The sequence below is a fragment of the Vitis vinifera genome, chromosome 14 (genome assembly GCF_030704535.1).
Source record: "Vitis vinifera cultivar Pinot Noir 40024 chromosome 14, ASM3070453v1".
NCBI lineage: Eukaryota > Viridiplantae > Streptophyta > Magnoliopsida > Vitales > Vitaceae > Vitis > Vitis vinifera.
Window position 1 is genome coordinate 29,612,166 of NC_081818.1, and position 21,105 is coordinate 29,633,270.

Sequence of the window (21,105 nt, forward strand, 5' to 3'; positions counted from 1 at the left end):
TTATAGAGAAAAAAATAATAATAAGAGAGATCATAAATTATAAAGGGTAGGTGAGTAATGAAGAAAGTGGCATTTCATAGAGAGTTGGTGGCAATGAATGGATCCCAAGTTTCGATCTTTATTTATTTATTTATTGAATAAATTTTTTAATTTATAAAAAAATAAAATAAAATTGTGATGCACATTAAGATAATAAAATATTATATCTAAATTATATTTTTTTTAAATCTAATATCAACTTAAAAAAAAAAAAAAAAAAAGGTCTTTCGCATTGTTTTAACTCCTCACACTAACAAAGGTTAAAATATTTGTGTGGACAAAAATTGGATGATTGTAGCACCACAACTGCCGGTGGTGCAAACTTTATATTCCATGAAAATATGTGTGGTGGGGGGTTCCAATAATTAAGATGACGCATCAATCGCATAGCGACCCTACCTAAAGAATCCACGTGGAGATGGTCGTCCCAGTATAGATCCAAACCAACAATGAAATCATTGATTCACGTGATAGAACAAGAGTAAATTAATATAAATACAACGAGAAATATACTTATTTAAAAGAAAGAAATATAAAAACATAGAAGGAGTAATGACAGTATACGCCTTGAGTCGAAGGGGTTATAAATATTGAGGGTCACTCTTGAGAACTAAATTGACCCTAATTCAACCTCAATTGTACCTATAAGCTTTTCATATTAAAATATATATATATATATATATATTATAAAACATATTTATGATAAATTTAGTAAATAAAAACTAATATAGAATAATTATAATAGTATTTATAAGATATAAAACATGTAATCATAAGTTTAAACAAATATATTGTCAATTCATTGGTTATAGAAAAATCTGCTATTAATGAATCCCCACATTTATACAATTTTCAGGGTTTCACTATCCCATATCACAACACCAAAAAGTACATTCAAAATGTACTCTATTGCTTCGAGTTCTACCCCCGACGTTAACTTAGAACCCACAATCTCACTTTAAGGCATCACCCTTGCTACATAAGTAGTGTAAAGTCCCGGAACAAAACTGAACGAAACACCTCATGAGCTTACGTAGTATCACCCTCATCATATATCAATATCCAAAAAGTCCAATAATTCTTTATATCATAAATAAGGTATCATATGTCATTGGTAGTAAGCATATGCATGGTAATTAATAAAATCATGCATACTATAACTACTCATAAAAATTCTTATGATCAAAATTATAGTTGAACTTACAATACGATGGTTCCACAAATTCCAAATCATCCCCTAATAAAAGAAATTTAAGTGGACTTAAAGATTTGAATATTCTTTAAAAAGGGAACGGTAAATTTAGGGTTTTATTAGCTTTTTCTTTATCCAATAATATTCTAACATAAATATGTAAATTTTCTAAAAATAAAATAGTCAGGCAAATGAAGTTCAATTCAAATTGAATCAATGAGTTTTCTGATGAATTTAGAAATATTAGGAATTAATTACTACATCAAATGGTCATTAAAAGACCATCAATTTAAAAGAAAACTCTCCTTGATTGGCAACATTATAAGACATCACTTTCATACACTTTCTAATAATTTATATATAAACTAAACTTAAAATCCAATATTTATCGTCACTTTCTTGACAACTCCAAAAAGTAAGGAAAAATTGTTTAAAATACTAAAAATTTTCAACATGTAAAAAATTAATTTCTAACAACATTTTTCTAAAGAAGTAAAGGAAAGGAGAATAGAAGAAGGAAAAATATAAAACAAAATTATTTACTTCTAATGTCTCGTGTAAGTAGGGATAGAAAATCTCTACTCCTTCGTGTTTGTATCCAATTTTTACATCATTTTCTCTCAATAAATTCTTAGAAAAGAAAAAGAGAAAAAGAAATTCCAGGAAATGAAGAGAAATGATATGTTTTCTTCTATTTAGCTTTATATATTTTAAAAGATTTATGAATTTACACATATGCCCTCTTTATCTCCCTGGAGTAACAAAAGTGCCTCTAATCGATTCAAGAATAACAAGATTAACATTAAAATCACTACACCCTCTGGGTAAGCTTATTCATAAGTTAATTAACTATATGTTTTTATTTTCTAGTTAATTTTTATTACTTTAATTTAGGTTGAAATTATAATGTTTTCAAGTTACAAAATTTATAATTTAAGGGGAATTAGATCAGATATAGGAATTAGGGAAATTTACCCAAATTATATCTAAAATATATATATATATATTTAATCATTACAATTTATATAATACCTCAATCCTCTACATAAACCTTTTATAATAATAATAATAATAATAATTGTTGGATATCTTTGGATTACCTTTTTATAAAAAGTCCAAGATCCAATATAAAAAAGTTATTTCACCATTCAATTCTTCACCCTTGATCTTGAATGGAACCACAGGAAAATCGAGAACTACTTTATTTTACAGCACAAAAACGTTTTACGTATCTTTAGAAAACTTTTTTCTAAAGTTCTCTTTTTATTTCTTTTCATAAAAAAAATGAGCAAGTAGAGTGTTAAAGATATTTTTTTATTATTATTTATTGAGTTGTTTATTTATTTATTTTTTTAGTGAGTTGTTTATGGGTAGTTTCTTGTAGTTTCAACTTCTAGAAATTGCTTTCCCAAATCTCTGATTTGATTGGATCGGGTTGGATCAACCTGAATTTGGCACTCACCCAACTCTAACAATAATAATAATAATAATAATATCTTTGTTATAAAATCCTTGCTAATTTAATTAAACTTTTTCCTCTTTAACTGTTTTTAATTTATTGGAATTTTTTACTTATTTTATTTATAAATTTTTATTCATAAATTGAACAAATATGCTTAAATATTTGTGTGGACAACAATTCAAAGATTGTACCACCACAAGTGCCAGTGGTGCAGATCATGCAATCCTATGTTCCATGTAAACATGTGTGGTGGAGGGTTCCAACTAAAGATGACAGACATACCTCAAGATGTCCTTAAAAGTGCATCAAGGATTTTCTCCACAAAATATAATACCTTTTTAAAAATGAATTTAGAAAATGGTAATTTTAAAATCCATTTACAAATCTACGATGATAATCTACAAGGAGCCAAGTTGAAATGATCGAATAATTACAAATATGAGAATTGAAATTCAAAGTCATATCGAAATCATTTAAAAAAAAAAGTTCAATAATAATAAATTTATTATTGATATTCAATGTGGTATAAATGATCATCCATTTCAATTACTTTTACGAGAATCACTCTCCAAGAATATTTCATTCAAATTGGTATAAAATAATTAAAAAAGAAAAAGAAAAAAAAAAATCATTTCCATTGTGCCAAATTTAGAAGGAGAACGACTCAATTATGCCCCACCTTGAATTGTCCAAGGCAATGGTTTAGAGTTCAACATTGGGATACACGTTTAATGCTGATCCTTATGTATAAAATAATGCAACTCCAAGAACTTTTTCTCTATCTCACCGATTTGAATCTTCAAAAGCATAATCCTCCAATGTTCAACCAAAGTCTAGGCAAAAATGGTCTGATCATGATATGGGTAAAAAGCTGAATGGTAGGCAGTCAATGAGGGGAATCCAAAAAAAAAGCTCTAGAATCTTTTTGGCGTGATCTTGATAATCCAACCTAGAACAGGCGTTAAATAATCGAGCATTGCCTTTTTCCTTTTTCCTTTTGTTTGGAGCTAAAAAAGCAACGAATTATTGGTACTCTACGAGAAGTTGTTGACTCTTGAAAAGCAAAGAAGTGGAGAAGGGCGTGCTTGATCAAACTTGGGCCGCCTAATTATTAGGCTTAATTATGTTATTATATGTCATAGGGAAAAACAAAAAGAATCTAAAATTTTGGTGGATTTGGACAAGCAATTGCAGACGATGAATGTGTCCAATTTGATTTGATCATCATCCCAATAGGAGATAATGATCCAAACTATATTTTGTTTCCGACCATCCAATGCAAGAATGTTTAGTTAAGTCTTAATGTTAAAATTTTGCAAATTGAGTTAATTTGTGACAGTCATCTGGCATGGAAATTTTATTTTAAAAAATAGAAAAAAAAAATTATCGGAACACTACCTTAATAATATTTTGATCAAAATGTTGGACAGATATTCTTTGTATTAAAGTGAACTTATGATCCATGCCACCTGATTCTCATAGAATTATAATTACATGATATGAAAAGATAAATTAATAAGGTTCATCATTATGTTATTGTGGGAATAAGATTTTTAAATTCAGTTGATAAAGACTTTAATTTAAGAACGACCCACAAAACTAGTTGACCGAAGTTGTAATTTAAACTCGTGAATCTCTCATTATTGCATATTCATAAACCCAGAGCATTCTTCCCTCCAGCTCCCAACCCTTTCTGCAGTCTGTTTGTTTACTCGGAAAATGGCCACAACAGATCCAAATCTCAGCAACTCAACTTCCATAAACGAGTTGACCACAGCACTGCACCACCCAGATTCCCAAAACTCAAACCCATGTTTTCTCTGGAGGCTCTTTCTAGAACACTACCCACCTGGTTTTCTCAGAAAGGTATATCACAAATCTCCATACATGCATACGGGTTTCTTATTCTTCTTCTCGAGGCTAGGCTTTTTAAAATCTCATGTATTAATCCATCATCTTTTCTGGAATTATACATGGTTAACGTGAAGCACATGCAGATGGGGGTGTTTTCTTCTTTTTTTTCTTTTCTTTTTCCTGAGAAAATTGTTTTCTAGAGAAACAAACATAGTTTGGAAAATGGCGGGCATCTGATGTTGGAGATGGGTTTTGAGTAACAGGTGGTAGCAGAGGTAATAGCAACCTATCTGTTGGTGTTTGTGACATGTGGGTCTGCAGCTCTGAGTGCGAGTGATGAACAGAGAGTCTCAAAGCTTGGAGCATCGGTTGCAGGTGGACTGATAGTCACAGCTATGATCTATGCAGTGGGTCACATCTCCGGTGCACACATGAACCCTGCTGTCACTCTAGCTTTTGCTGCTGTTAGGCATTTTCCATGGAAACAGGTAACAGTTTTTCTGCAACTCCCCCAACTGCCAATTTCTAACGTGCGCCTTGGTCGGCGGTTCATTCTAGATTTCATCATCTGCAAGTGTGTGATGACTAATCATGCATTGGTTTCATGCATAGCTGGCCACACTAGCTGTGTGGGCTCAGTCCAGACAGACTTTGTTGGGCCCACCCATTAATCAGAACCCATAATCATAAATATGGACCCATGGAATTCAATGCAACCAACAGTTGGATTCATTTGGGCCACGACCACGTGCAATGGACCAAGTTCCTTTCTTGTCAGCTCGCAACTGACATGTCCACGTATGTCTAAACCTTGGGGTAAAACCGCTTAATTTTGTTCACTCTTTGGGCGGGTCACATTTATTTTCTTTACCACCAGATCTTTTATGAAAAACTTTATTATAAAAAATTAGTTAGTGAAGGACATAGCAGGATTGATACATTTATTTGTACTCTAACACAGTGTTTGTTTTTTTATTTAATTCTAAATAGAATCTTAATGCTTAATAACGTTAAATATTAGGTTGTTTGTCTTTATAATATTTTATTTTTATTAAGTATTAAAAAATAAAAAAAAATCAATATATTATTTTTTCTATTATTTTGACTTTTTCTATTTAATAAAAAATCTATAACAAGTCATAAAAAAATAGAAAAACAAACAACCTAATTTCTGAAAAGAAATTGTTTTCAGCAAAAAGCCAAAAAATAAACACCACCAATCTATGTGCTTATACCATTCATTCAACAGTTCAAATTTCACCATACCATAAAATTTTCCATTCAAGCGTTTATATCAAAAATAGCTCTTAGCGATTTCAAACATACTATGAAAGTTTATTTTTAATTAATTAAAAAACAAACTAGTCCTCCATAAAAACACTTATAGAAGTTTCATAGACAAATGAATCGGGCAATGAAATATGGAAAATGTAGGTATAGCAAAGGACAAATGCACCTCAAATACCATGACGAACCAAAAAACTTAAGCAGCAGTATTTTCATGTAGGTCCCACTATACGCAGCAGCCCAACTAACAGGAGCAATTGGAGCTGCATTTACGCTGCGTGAGCTGCTGTACCCGATCAAGCATTTAGGCACTACAACTCCTTCTGGAACCGAGATTCAAGCTTTGGTCATGGAGATAGTCGTAACCTTTTCAATGATGTTCATCACCTCTGCTGTTGCCACTGACACTAAAGCTGTAAATACTCGGTTGTTCAAGATTTTCCCACCCTTTCCTTTTTCTTTAACCTATATCTGTTTTTCCATTTTGGCTTTCATAGATAGGAGAGCTAGCAGGCATAGCAGTTGGTTCAGCAGTATGCATAACTTCCATCTTGGCAGGGTAAGCACATGAGCCCATAGCAAGCATTTTGATTCCATACTCTGAAGCCATGGAACTAACTGATAGCATAGTCATTTGCAGACCAGTATCAGGTGGCTCTATGAACCCAGCAAGGACTCTAGGGCCAGCGATTGCCAGCGCTGACTACAAGGGGATTTGGGTGTATGCGGTTGGACCAGTATCAGGCACACTACTGGGGACATGGTCCTATAATTTCATTCGGGTCACAGAGAAGCCAGTGCAAGCAATATCTCCTCACTCATTTTCACTCAAACTATGCAGAATGAGGAGCAATGCCGGGGAGATTTCCAGCAAAGATCCTCTGAATCATGTGTAATAAGACTCAATCTATAAATGATGATGAATACTATAAGCTAATAAGCCTATGGCATTTAGTTTGCCCTTGATGCCCATAAGAGCTTGTATCTGTTGTACGTTTTATATCAACATGCATATGATGTATTACAGTATTGATTGAAAGAATTTAGTCACTAAAAATTGAAAATGAAAAGGCAAAAAGACGAAAACTTTCTCTCAAAAGCACTATTTGAGCGATCAATAAGTGGGCATCAGAACATATTAGTACATATAGTCAGACATTCCTGACCTAATAAAAAAACTGCAACTAAGAAACATGTCCCTATATGTGTTTGTCCCGTAGACATTAATTACACAACTCAATCAATTGCAATACAATAGATATCAGAAGGCATTCTACAATAAATATGTGACCAACATTTGTGAGGTAATATGGCATCGATACAGGCAAAAAAGGTCTGACCTGGGACCGAATGATGCATACTGGGCCCTAAGCAGCTTTTTCACAAACTACAAAAGACCCAGGGTTGATGGTAATGCTCTTAGTGCAGTTGTCAGTTTTATAAATCCCAACAAGTCGATCCGCCAGCTCAAACATGTTGTTTCTAAGGCTGCAATTTGTAAGACACCAAAAATAAGGAAAAGCTTGAAAAAAATAATATGTAGTAAGTTTAGTGATAATTCAACATCCCATCCAATCTACCTTATGATTATAAACTGTGCATCCTTTGTTCGGTCTTTCACATAGTGTCCCACAATTGAAACATTCTTGAAATCTGCCACAGCATATGAACCAAATAAGGGAGAAACATAATATAAAATTTTAGAAAATAAATGGCATTCAAAAAAATAAAGCTCATCAATCCAATTTGAAGTACCCAGAGCAGCATCAATCTCATCCATAACATAAAGTGGGGTGGGTTTGTAGTGATGAAGAGCAAAAACAAGAGCCAACGAGCTGAGAGTCTGAATGCAACAAAATCAAACAACATTATAGGGCCTCAACATTAGAGGCCAAATAAAGCAGCACAATCAGTGATTCTAGATATTACCTTTTCACCACCTGATAAGTTTGCAATATTCTTCCAGCTCTTTTTTGGTGGTCTGACGCTGAAAACAACACCTTCAGAGAAAGGATCCAAAGAGTCAACAAGTTCAAGTTCCGCATCACCTCCTAGTGTGATCATCTGTAGCAAGTGCATTAAGGGACAAGCATTGAACAACTATTGCATTAAAAAAAGGAAGGACAGAAAGAAAGAAAAGAAGAGAAAAGAAAGAAACAAAGAAAGAATAAAAAACACAGCACAAGTAAAAGCCAATTATGAAATCCCAACTGCCAGCAGTGTCATTGCTAAAGAAGGAATTAAAGTAGCATGACAAGTTAGGCTACTGAGTTTTGGAGGAAGATGAATCAGGAAAAGTAAATGTTTGTGGCGGATGAAGCTGTGCACCATTGTCGTCTAAAATTTCCTATGACTATACCATTAAAAGTTCACATAAAACAAGCTAAAAGAAGAAAGAAAGCAATCCTGAAAAGTTAATGCCCAGGAAAGAAGATGCAATCTTCCATTGTTTCAAGATGCTCAGGATCCTAATCAAGCACCCCCACACAGTGCAGCAAGACCAGGACCAAAAAAAAAACATTACAAAAACTAAATTAGATATTCAATAGGACCATTTATACAGAGCACTCTAGTGGAACCAGCCACAAAAGTGAATGAGGCTACACAACAGTTATAACCTAAACTTATTTGTCCAGAATGTCCGTGCACTATACGGTTGCATGTGCATCCTTGTGTAAGGAGAGGGTGTTTCAAACCACTCAGTTTACAAACCTGATACATTTCTTTCAACTTCAAAGATATTGTGTGGAATCCTGCCATGAACTCGTCCATCCTAAAAATATCCAATTGAGTAGCATAAAGAAGTTACATCAACAGGAACATGCAAGACAAGTAATAAAAAATATAAACAAGGTAAAATAGACAAGCCTTCTCTTTTTCCATTCATCATATTGCTTCTTGACATCATCACGCTCTTGAGTGACCATGTTAAGATCTTGCACTCGTTCATTGTACACTGATACCTTTCTCCGGTATCTATAGTAATTAGAGAAGTTGTCAAATAAAATATGCATAACCACACAAATTTCAGCTTACATCATACATGAAAAGCAGAGAAAATGCATACTCTGAAATGGAGTCAAGATTGGGATTCATCTCTTTCAATTGTGCTTCAATCAATGCTACCATTTCAAGGGCCCTCTTTAGGCCACAATCCTCAGTAAGAGTCTTGTCTGCCAGTGTCGCTTGAAGCTTTTCAGGGTCCACCAGATCTTTCTGAATTCTGTAACCAAAAAAAAAAATAAACTAGTTGACATTTTCAGTCATAAACATACCAGATTTCCAGAGGTCACATAGACCAAGGCATACTGTTCCATATGCTTCACAAGAGCAACTTGCAATTCTTCAAGCTTTCTCTTGTAACCCTTTCCCTTCATTTCCAACTCCTTGTAGAGTTTCTTCATGTCTTGTAATTTGTAGTCAACATCAACCTGGAATATCACCAAAGAATTGCTAAAAAGTTTTGAACAGTAGTTGACCAAAACCAAGTAAAGGAAAATATAGAGATGCATTCATTGGCACCGGACCTCAGATGCCCTCAACTCATCCACGGTTTTCTTCAACTTTTCATAGTCAGATTTTGCTTTATCCAATACATCTTTATGCTGATCAATTAGCTATAGAAAAAAAGAAAGAAAAAAAAAATATTCACCAGTTATAAAGCAACTCACTCATGTAACTCATCATAAACGATGCCAAACAAATAAAAACAAACCTCCTGTGTTTTGTTATAGTTGTCTTGAACACTAAACGCCTTCTGTTCTATATCTTTATGGGATAAATGCAACTTCTCCTTCTCGTCAACCACTCGGTCTTTCTCCTTCTTTGACTCTTCTATCCCCTTTTTCAACTTCTTCATCATTTTTTGACCTGTTTCTATTTGAACCTTGTGGCGATTGATCTCTGTATTGCTTTTATCAATATCCTGACAAGAAGGAAGCACATATCAAAAGAAGTATCATTTACAGGATTTGGCAATTTCAGATTGATTGATATACTTACAAATTGAATTTTGTTGACTTTTGACTTTTGCAATTTCAATCTTTCACCACCTGCATTTTCAATTTTACTCTGAAGCTCCAAAGCCTTGAAAACACAGAATTAGAGAAAGGTCAAGCAAACACCATCAACAAATCAAATGCAAAATTCTGCACATTGTCGATGTATTCAGTTCTATGAAGAATGAACATCTACATAATGTCTTGGAGTGGATACCATAACATAAGAACAAGTCAGAAACACAGTTCAATTGTTTTTTTAGTGTTGTGTTCTGAACTGATTGTGTTACAAGAGCAATCAAATGTAATCCTTTGACATTTAAACATTTCAACTTCACTCAATGTGCCCATGTCAAGATGACATGACAAGGTTATGAGTGTAGAATCATTTAGTCCTATTTTGCTTCAGACATTAACTATAGAAATTTTTTAAAAAAGAAAGGACGAAAGAAAGAAGAAAGAAATTTCTCTTAACACCTAGGATGCATTTTTTTTGCTTCTAATTGACTTCTATCTTATTTTTTCCTTGCATCATGTTGTATCCAAATATCACTCAAGATCCCTTTTTAGCCAAACCTCTATATCCTAGGCACATCTAGACCCCACAAGTGTACCAATGTAACATAGATATATAATTCAGTTACCAGCTCACCTTATCCTTCAACTGCTTCGACCCTTCTATAAGTCTTTCGATCTCTTTTTTTTCTGCAGATATAGTTTTATTTAACACCTCCAGCCTATTTAGCTCATCTTTCCTTGGCTTTGATGCAGCTTTCAGGGAATCAAGCTGTTTTTCAAGATAACTATGCTGTGACTTTAAACTGTCTATCTGTTTCAGAAGAAAATTTTTAGTTAATATTTAATAAAAATGCCCTCAAAATACAAATGAATGGACACAGAATCTATTCTCAAGTGTTACCTCTTTATGGATTTTGGTCAATTCCATTTCCAAACGAGCAACTGCTTTTTCCGAGGCCTGGTAAATCCTCACTGCATCAACAACTTTTTGGCGCATAGAATTTAACTTGTCAACCATTGCTGAGAGCTCATTCTTAGCAGTTGCAACAGATTCTGCAGAAACACTGGCAGGTCGAATAGAAGTCCCCATCCTACCACCACGTGGTTTACCCCCTCCACCACTCATGGTACCAGATTTTTCAAAAAGGGCACCTTCAAGTGTTACCACACGCCGAAATTCTTTGTTTCCACCATATGCAATGCGGGTTGCCTATGGTAATGAAAAAGAAACCATAAGTAATACAATATGAACTGAAATGTGATAAGCTTGCATGAAAGATGAAAATGAACAAATAAGTTCCTAAATTATAATTGTGTTTGAAGATGATTTTTTTTTTTTTTTTTGATAAGTAAAAAAGTAATGTATTAAAAAAGCATACATGATGTATACATATACAAAAAACCAATAGGGGTGAGAACGCACAAAAATGACCGCACCCTACGTAGAGCCTAACCAATCCACAAAATCTAACAAAGTGACACTATCCCCCATATACACTTAACACAATCCCAAAAGATGTACAAAAAAGAACTTTTGATTGTTTGATCTAAACTTTCCCTATTGTCAATCATACCTGAGGAATTAATTTAATCCTTCCATTAAGAAAGAACTGATCCTTGTTATTACCATACAAAGCTGCATAGTCCTAAGGCATTAAAAATCATTCCAAATATTTACAATTACAGTTGCCCCCTGGGGTATTGATATGTTTTACTCAGAAGTTTTTTAGCAGTAAAAAAAAGGGCAAAAAAATAAAATTAAAAAATGCACCTGTTTCTTCCTGGTTTATCTTGGGTTCTCAACAATAGACATATTGAACATAATGTATGAACCACAAACAACAAAACAATCAGGAATAAAGTCTGATTAATCTGTTTAGAGCTTTCTAATTGCGGAAACTAAAGCAACCAAAGATCATCCAACTTTTGGTTAGTCCACTAAATCAGCCACAATCAAAGCACTGAATAATATAAACATGCTTCCAGAGAAAAACTACTAACATATAATATGTTTGTTTTCTGTGTCTTTATGCTTCAAGAATGAACAAAGAACGCAGTATATATAATGACTGGAATATACCTGATCAATATCTTTTGCTACGACTGTGTTTCCCAGTGCTGCAAAGAAAGCAAGCTTCATTCTTTCATCCTGAATCTTAATCAAATCAAAAAGCCGTGGAACACCCTCTGGAGTGCTTACTTTGTCTTTCATTCTATGTAGATGATCAACTTGTTTCTCCTAAAAACAAAATAGCACTAAAAAATAAATTTGATATGTAACTAATGGTTCTATATGGCAGCCAATAGAATTTTACTAAGGAAAAACATGGGCCTCTCATTTCTATTTGATTGAACTCTTAAATGCTAAAAAGTTTCTCGGAGTGATTTTAAAACCAATCTATGACTGCAGCAACATTTAGATATGCATTACTAATTTTAAGATCAAATTTTTGTAGCATCTAGGTTGCAATAACATGGCATGGGTGTGGAAGATGTGTGAGACAGACCATTGGGAATGTACTAGGTTGACATAGTCAACAAAGGAAGAGAGAGTTAACACTTCCTATTGTAATACATGTCCACTTAGATGTTTTTGTAGTGATAGCATTCATGTTGGACGTGCTATGATGCATCTACACTTCACTTTTCCAAGATACAGAAGAAAAAAATGGGCAATTCAATAATTTAGCCAGGTTCCCACATTGCAAGATTAAGACGTCAGTTGATTTTGATTTTCAAGAGACACATAGACAACCAACATTAGTACCCCATTCCATGTATTGTAGCATGAACCTGAGATGTCATCATTAAATAGATTTTTGGTCGATTTGTTCACAAATGTTTATCCAACAACTTATCACAATTAAAGCCTGTTTGGAGACCAAATCAGACAACAGAAAGGATTGACTCTCAAACAATTCAATTGCCAGGTCTGGAATAATTTTACTTGAATTTCATGGGATCCAAGTAAATTGGACTAACAACCCCAATCTGAGTCACCAGAACCAAAACATTAATATACTGTTAGGCAGTACGTCAGCACCACATAGACAGGATAGATGTGATGAGTATCACTGTAGTACATAGTCAATACCAGTATCATGAAAGTTGCAACACCAAGGTTCTTCCTTCGGAGTAGCTCAACACAGGCTTGTGCAGCACCAGTTGTTTCTACTACAATATACTCAAGTCCAGGACATGCTGTTGATATGGCAACATCATATTTTGCTGCAGGAAGGAAATCCATCAAATAAAGGAGTGAATCCAAAAGAGTTATAAATAATTACTATAAAAAGAAATGCAGACACAGACGAATTTACTCTAGCATGTCAATAAATTTTGGGGAAAAGAAGATAAGAAAGAGCATCCTTGCACCCTAACCAACACAAAAGTGTAAATAATTATTTTAGAACCTTCATCTCAGAAGTTATCTTGAAGAACATATGTAAGAATGACAAAAAAATAAACTATAAACATGGAAAAAAATCAAAATCCTAATTAATCAACCTGGTGATAATTATGTGGGAAATTTGACAAGGTAGCAAGGTTTATTGAAGATGGATTACTATTCATAATAGAGAACAGTCTCACCATCAATAGCCCCCAGATCACCCATTCGGCCATAAATTCCCTCTATTTGGTTTGATTCTTTAGCTTGCAAAATTGCCTTTAGGACCGACCCCTGACTCTTTTCAGATTCCATAAGAGACATAAGCTCTGTGACCTTTTGTCTCGCAGCTTGTTCAAGAAGAACTGTTGCTTCTTGTTCCTTGTTGCACTCCTGTCAAGACCAAAAGTGTTCTTACAATAGCCAAATATGATATCCAAAAAAATTAAGAATCAAATGAATATCATAGAAATAGTACTTGTTCCACTTTACGAGCTTCCAATGCTTCAAGCTTGTTCCTTGCTAAATCGCTTTCAATATTTGTGATGCTTGTGGACTTTGTTTCAATTCTTTGCAGCATGTCATCCATCTGCTTTTGAGCATCCTCAAAAGCTACACGACCAGCTTCATGCTGAGAAAATTAACAATCACATTCAATCACCTATTGACATCCTTCTTTAGTACAAAATCTGATAATGACCTTCCACACATGTGCAAACAGTAAAACATGAATACAATTTACATTAGTTAACATGTTTATTGGCAATCAAAAGAGAACAATGAGCTTATGCTGGGGTGGACACAAAATTTAGTGGCCAGTTTAGTTTGTATATTGATGCTAATAATTCCAGGTATCAGCTTAAAAAAGGATGTAATTCCTTCTCACAGATAGAATTTCACAGGTTTACATTGCATATATGTGTTGATTTTGAGCCAGGTGCAATTGTAAGTTATGGAAATTTGTTGTAAGAGAAAAAAGAAAGGATAAATGAAACTTGCACCAGTGTACTATAAGAGTGCACGTTTGACCAGACAAGAGTGGCAAAAGCCTTCAAGAATAAGCCAGACTTCAAGAACCAAATTTGGTGGAAGACATGGAAACTATGATGATGGTGAATTAATTAGTATAAGACAAATATTAAAGATGCAACAGTGAACTTGAACTGATAAAGAAATAGAGAAGGCAACCATAAACATCAGTAACCATTGCATCATGTGAAGAGAAGGACATAAGCAACGCAAGCTGTTCCATGTGTCCCACACTTGAACAAGTTTCTTAAATGTCAGTAAACTGGCTCTCATAAACAAGTGGAGCAATGGTGAGACTTGAAAATTGGTACAGATCAATATACTTTATACATCAGCTCACAATGAGTGCCATTTAAAAAGAAATAATGATGAAACTCAAAAGCCTAAAGAAAAATAAATGGACTGAACTGATCTTACCCATGTTTTCTTCTGTTTTTTAGTCTAACATCCATTTGTTAAGAGCCATGAAATGTTGGTAAATCATGTGGAGAAAAAATACTAAAAAACAATTCAGTATGGAGTTTAGCTTCAGGAATAGCTCTGAAATGAGTATATGCTGAAAGAGTGAGGGTTCACAGTAGAGCAATACTGAGGCTGTAGCCAGAAGTTATTATGAGGTAGGCATATAGAAGGACATAATTGATGTCATTGAACATTTCAATAATGACATAATTGATGTCATTGAATATTTCAATAAAAATGTTTATATTACATTTGAAAAGGAAACAAGATGAGATTCTGGGTGCTTGGGGAAGCGTGAAATGGAAATGATGCCTTTAGAGAGGACTATATAAGATAGTCATAACAATATTGTTGGGAAACAAACTCTCAGATAATGGAAATAATATTCCCAGGATTTATTTTTATTTTTTTTAAGTCAAGGAATCTACCTAAATAGCAAGGCATTTACCCAAGTGCCAACAAAAGAAACCCCAGGTAATATTGGTCAGCCCCTCAACCCTATACCACTAATATACTAGTGAGTCTCAAATTGAAGACCTCCAGTCCATTGCCAGAAGGCATTACCATTGAGCTACACAGCAAGGGGCTTCATAAAGTCCCACTATTACCAATTTGTTCTGATCAATAAAGTATCATATGCACAATTCCCTTTTTCCAAAGAAACCAAGATGACTAAATGAAACTTCTAGAGAGCTTTATGCTACCTAGGTTAAGATCAAAAATGGAATCGATTACTCAAATTGTTAAATTTCAAATAGCACAAGGAAGCTTGTCTATAAAATGTTTGAAGCACATATCATTACACTCAGGTTGCCTCAAATCATAGTGAATGACAACAAATCATGCTGAAAGTAAATTTTCTTATCTTGCAACTTCTAGCAGAAATAATATGGCAAATTCTCATCTGTTTTTAGATCATAGAAACAGGGTGGAAATAAAGGTGGTTAGTACTTAGTAGCAAGGAAAACAGAAGCCTTACAATGTTTTGGGCTTCAATCTGCAATCAAATTGAATGAATCACACTGTGCATCTGTTTTAGAATTTAAAACTTGATTTCACTTGCTTACCATTGTGATTTACTAGTGATGATTTACAACCCTTTTCCTATACTTCACTCCAGTAGTAGGCAACTATTGATGAGTGCTATTTAAGCAAGTCCAACAAGGTTAACCAAACTATGATGGTCAATGTGCTTCTCAACATCCAAGGAAAAAGTTTGGAAACAACTTCCATCTTAACAAGAAAAGTTACCACCAAATCAAACCAAAACAGGAACGATGTAAAATCTTGCAATGAAACATTTTTGTGTTGTTGCTAGGCTAAGCACCTATGCTCATGAGCTACAAAAGGAAAAAAGAAAAAAGAAAAAAAAATAAAAATAAAACAAAACAAAAAGCAAAAGAAGTTGAAAGTCTAATAAGATGACACTAAAAACAGAAACAGTCACTGATCCTTCACTATTGACTGGAAATTTATAATTAACCAAAGTCACCTTTTCATTCAAAAGCTTCCTTTCAGTAGATGCAACTTCAAGTTTTCCTTTGTGTTCAATTAATTGCTTTTCCCATGGCTCTAATTCAACACGAACCCTTGCAAGTTCAGAGCGGTACACCTCCGTCTCAACTATTTATCAATTGGAAAAGGGTAGCAAAAAATTAGTTTCTTGCACACCCACACGCTCAAGATGGAATAACATCAAGGGCATAATTCTTGAATAAAATAACAAAACAAATAAAATAAACAAAAAATACTTCAAATTATCAAGGCAAAGATATTGGCTATTGCAAATATAATCTATAAAGCTTGAGGAATATCATGTTCTTGAGATTTCAGTAGAAGACATGGGAAGGCCATATGCATGCCTACTAAGGTGCACCAAGCATAACAATAGTTTTGCACCAAGCATAACAATAGTTTTGCACCAAGCATAACAATAGTTTTGCACCCAATAGGGCAGACAATACCTGGAAGGTTTAACATCTTACATGTTCTGCAATAAGAGATACCAGCATTGTGTATTTTGCAAAGTTATAAAGAGGAAAATGGACAATGCATTCTAATAGGATGCTGAGGCACCTAAAAAGACCCCACCAATGGCATGCATTTCCAAAATCTAGTCTTGAGTTACATTCCTTTTTCCTCTACCACTGGGACATAGAACCCCTAAAACAAAAATTCCAAAAGAAGGTGAAAAAATAAATTTCATGTTCCTAAAATTGTATTGATTGCCCAAAATACATGTAGCCTCAACCAACAGCAAGGGTTGACAGATTAGATTAACTAATACAACTTGGTACAGGTGCATGAAGCTATCAAGTTGAGTGATCAGTCATATCATAGATTAGAGATGAACCCTTGTACTAACAATGAAGTTTTGATGAGTACCAACTACCAAATAGCAACATGGTTGAACTCAGCATATGCCATACAGCAGATTCCTATCTATAATCATTCTGAGGAGATCAACAACCAATGACATTTTATATAAAATTTATCGATGCAGAAACACCACATACAAGTTAAAAAAAAAACTCATAATCATCAATTTAAACTATTTCAAACCTCAGAGTTACTCCCATTCAAGCTCAAAAGCAATGAAAATCATCAGCAATGTTACCTGGGAACCTTTAAGAAAATCTCTCATTGACAAATCTTAAACACCTTAAAATGCAAAGCAAATTTATGAGAGCCCCAGTCCTTCAGGAGTGGAGCATTAGCTTAAAAACTGTACTTTAATGAAGGGGGAAAAATTGAAACTAGCATAAACTCAAAAAAGAAAAGGGAAAAAAAGGAAAGAATAATGCAAGAATGTGTCCAAACATTCATAGCTTATATAATATTTTACACTTTCAAACATTAAAATTGCATTCAGAAAATTAGCAGCAGAGCAACGAAAGAAGATACAACAATACTTTCAAGTCTACATACAAATTTTTTTTCAAAAATAGGAAAAAGGAAAAAAGCACCTTTAGAATTCTCTTCAATTTCCTCCAAGACTTTCTCCTCGTCTACTAATTGTTTTTGCAGTTTAGGAATATTATCCTCCAGTTTTGGAATCAAATCTGCTGAGTCCTCAGACTCCTTCAAGATTTGATTGATCTTTGAAGAATCCTACAAGGGACAAAAATGTAAAATTGCTTGTGTTCAATGGAAGTGTAAACCATGAGTTTTCCCTTATACCTTTTCAATTTTATCCTCAAGTTTCTTGATTTTCCGTTCCATGTGCTTTACATCTTCCCGATATTTGAGATCCTGCCTTTCAAATTCCTTGAACTCATCCTTACAAGTTCTCAGTCCATCATCAAGTTCCTAAGTTTTTTTTCCAAAAAAAAATTGAAAAAGTTACAATTCCAAACTCAGTGTCCTGACAGTATAATCATGTCACTACAAGGAATGGGTATAACCACTTCCTAAAAATCACAACTATTAGACAAAACATAATGCAAACCTCCTGTCTTTTCATATATTTGTTGTGCAAAGTCTCAAGCTCCTTCAATGTTTGATTGTTTTCTCGAATCTTCTCCCTGAAACAGTGGGAGAATTTCAGTTAGATTCTATGTTTCTCTACTAACACACGACATTAGGTTCAACCATGTTGTGATCAAAATGACCTTTCATTTTTTAGATTTTCTTCCAAGTTGGACATGTTTGCTTGGAGTTCAACCATTTTAGCACTAGTATCACCAGATGCCAGTTTTGCAGCTTTCTCTTGCCACTTCAAAAGTGACAGCTCTTTCAGCATGTAGGCTTCTGCCTCATTCTTCACATCCTGTTAAATGCATGTGTATAAATAAATTTGACAAAAGGACGAACTTTTGGAAGATACGATAATGTGTAACAACTTAGCAAACCTCCAAGCCATTTCTCTCTTTCTCCGCTAACTTAACCATCTGCACCACCCCAGATCTTCTCTCATTCAGGGTTTCTAGCCTGTGAAACCAAGAACAGCACATATATAAGAGCTAAAATTATAAAATGCATCCACGTGTCAAAGTAGGAAAATAATGCTGTTAGCAAGTTAGCTGCAGCAGAAACAGTAGAGGCAATTCCAGTATTCAACAACTTAAGTTTGTGTCAGAAACAGCTAGAGTCGATGTCAAGAGACGAACTTAGGAAGAAAAATTGAACAAGATATTTAGCAGTTGCACAATCTGATAAGATACCTTTAAATACTTGATTAACAATGCTGCACTTCTCAGAATTTGCTTTTTCAATCAGTAATTCAAGTGATTGCTACTTGATATTTTCATCTCATAAGACCACCTAATATATTCTATTCTCTCAGTTACTAGCTTTTTAAAGTACTTATCTAGCTATCTAAACTAGAATTGTCAACAAAATGCTCCACACAATGCACAATCAGAAAAGACAATAACAAAAAGGAACCATTAACATGAGAATGCAAATCTTCTCAGAAAACAAAATGCTGTATTTGTACTTACTGCTTATGTGATTCATCAATCTTTTCAACATATTTGTTGGTTCCAATAATGTCCTCAAGATATTCAAGAAAACCTTCATCATGTGGTCCTTGAGCCTTTGGCTTCATAAGTGAAATCTGTTCAACCTCACCCTAATAACAGCCAGCAACATGTTACAAGACATAGATCCACAATTTTTACTGAATTACAAACACTAATAACAAATATCAAACCTGAAGTATTAAAAAACGGTTATTGTCCAAGTCCACACCCTTCCCTTTCAATTTCTTGGTGACCTCTGTAAAGTTACTAGGCCGGTCATTAATGTAATACTTAGATGAGTTATCTTGAAATGCAACCCGGGCAATTACAAAGTCGCTTCCAGGTACAGCTTCATAAGTCCCATCATCCTGAAACCGACAGAAAACTTTTGCTTCATTTTGTAGGCTGCATTTGCTCAAGCATAATCAGATTGGTCTGGAATTTCTCCTATGTGGATTTCAAAATCTCCATTTTTTCTTTGGAGTTCTTTTCGTCAATCTTAAGAAGTTCAATTCAGCTACAAATAATTGGCACATAAAGAAGCTAAATATAGAATGCATTCTGTGCAACCAAATGCATCCTTAAAGACAATTTTTCCAAACAACAAAATCCAAGTAAGAAAAACTCAAATACCAGATCAACGATTTCTTGAAAATGGACGGAGACGCCTGCACTGTCTAAATTCTGGTGGTTAGTAGAATTGTGAATAAGTTCCGAAACTTTGTTCAGCCGCATCTGTGGATCAACATCATGTTGTCCAGCACAAATGAGAAAAACCAACAGGTAACTGACAATGGTATCAGTATCAATTCTTCCCTCCAAACGTAAAAAGAAACTAAAAAACCTTACCTGTTTGGCTCGCTTTCCAAAAACAAACAACATGGCGTCAATCACATTGCTCTTCCCACTCCCATTCGGACCAACCACTGCCGAAAAGCTCTGCCCATCCCAAAATCAAAACTAAAACAAAATGAATCTCTAAAGAAATGCGCATTCTCCCAAATTCAACAGAAAAAAAAAAATCAACAATCAAAAATTTAAAAGTTCGAATCTTGTATCTAAATATCTAATGCGACAACCCAAACTTCCGATTCCTTTTCTTCCAATTTCTTCCCTTTTTCCCATACTTTCTCAGCAACCAGACAGAGAGATAATAGTGAAGAAACCCTAACCTTGTGAAAAGGACCAACACGTTGTTCTCCAGCGTAAGACTTGAAGTTCCTCATCACCATTTCCTTGATGAACAGCCTCGGAGCTCTTGACCTTCCCGGACCCGAGTCAGAGCCGTTGCTCACCGACTCCTCCGGCGGTTTCGTCCGGCTCTCCATTCCCGGGTCGACCCGAATTCCCGCTTCTATACCGATAAACTCTTCTTCAACCTGTCCGATTTTCGGGTCCAAACCAAGCAGTTGACGCTCTCGGATCTCCTCCAACTTCTTCACACCCCCATTGAAATCAAGTTTTGAAGAATTAAAATATAAGAATTAAATATTGAAAATTTTGGAAAAGTTGAGATTTGAGGGATGTGGCGGGAAAATAAAAGTGACTTGAGGTTTGAAATACGGTCCCTTTGGCTACACGGAGTAGCGGGGCCGGCTCCCGACTAGGATTATCCTGCGCTCAATTATTTATCCGAGGTCAATAAGCTCAATAACACCTGGGATTTGTTTGGGTGATTTTACTAAAAGAAGTAGATTGTCTTTGTTTGGAAAATTATTTTTTTTAATTATTATTTTCTTATCCGAATGTTAATAAGCACAATATGGTTTTTTTTTCCTTAAAAATGTGTTGGATCAAGAAGAATAAAAACTATTTTTCAAAAACAAAAACAATAAATCTCATGTGGCAATGAAATGTTTTTTACACATGAAAACAATCAAATTGCATTTATTAATTAATAGAATTATTTTAAT

The 21,105-nt window shown here is 34.3% G+C and overlaps 2 protein-coding genes across 3 annotated transcripts; one reads left to right on the forward strand and one right to left on the reverse strand.

Moving 5' to 3' along the window:
* Positions 1-4,303: 4,303 nt before the first annotated feature.
* LOC100265406 (aquaporin NIP2-1) lies at positions 4,304-6,876 on the forward strand. The gene is made up of 5 exons (XM_002278018.5): positions 4,304-4,559; positions 4,811-5,035; positions 6,055-6,249; positions 6,332-6,393; positions 6,475-6,876. The coding sequence occupies exons 1-5, from the start codon at positions 4,413-4,415 to the stop codon at positions 6,728-6,730; spliced, it is 885 nt and encodes a 294-aa protein (XP_002278054.2). The 5' UTR covers positions 4,304-4,412; the 3' UTR covers positions 6,731-6,876.
* Positions 6,877-6,920: 44 nt separating this feature from the next.
* LOC100243109 (structural maintenance of chromosomes protein 4) lies at positions 6,921-20,702 on the reverse strand. 2 transcript variants are annotated; one of them, XM_010662763.3, is made up of 28 exons: positions 20,365-20,700; positions 20,042-20,131; positions 19,826-19,927; positions 19,384-19,560; positions 19,172-19,302; positions 18,581-18,659; positions 18,341-18,498; positions 18,178-18,253; positions 17,910-18,038; positions 17,696-17,840; positions 16,222-16,352; positions 13,717-13,869; positions 13,442-13,631; positions 12,945-13,078; positions 11,931-12,089; positions 10,752-11,060; positions 10,485-10,661; positions 9,837-9,920; positions 9,550-9,759; positions 9,362-9,451; positions 9,144-9,265; positions 8,902-9,057; positions 8,703-8,810; positions 8,547-8,607; positions 7,764-7,898; positions 7,590-7,677; positions 7,415-7,487; positions 6,921-7,322 (listed from the first exon to the last, which is right to left on the reverse strand). In XM_010662763.3, the coding sequence occupies exons 1-28, from the start codon at positions 20,518-20,520 to the stop codon at positions 7,202-7,204; spliced, it is 3,744 nt and encodes a 1,247-aa protein (XP_010661065.1). In that variant the 5' UTR covers positions 20,521-20,700; the 3' UTR covers positions 6,921-7,201. The 2 variants fall into 2 exon arrangements, with proteins under 2 accessions (XP_010661065.1, XP_010661064.1); XM_010662762.3 differs by having other exon boundaries at positions 19,826-20,131; positions 20,365-20,702.
* Positions 20,703-21,105: the final 403 nt, after the last annotated feature.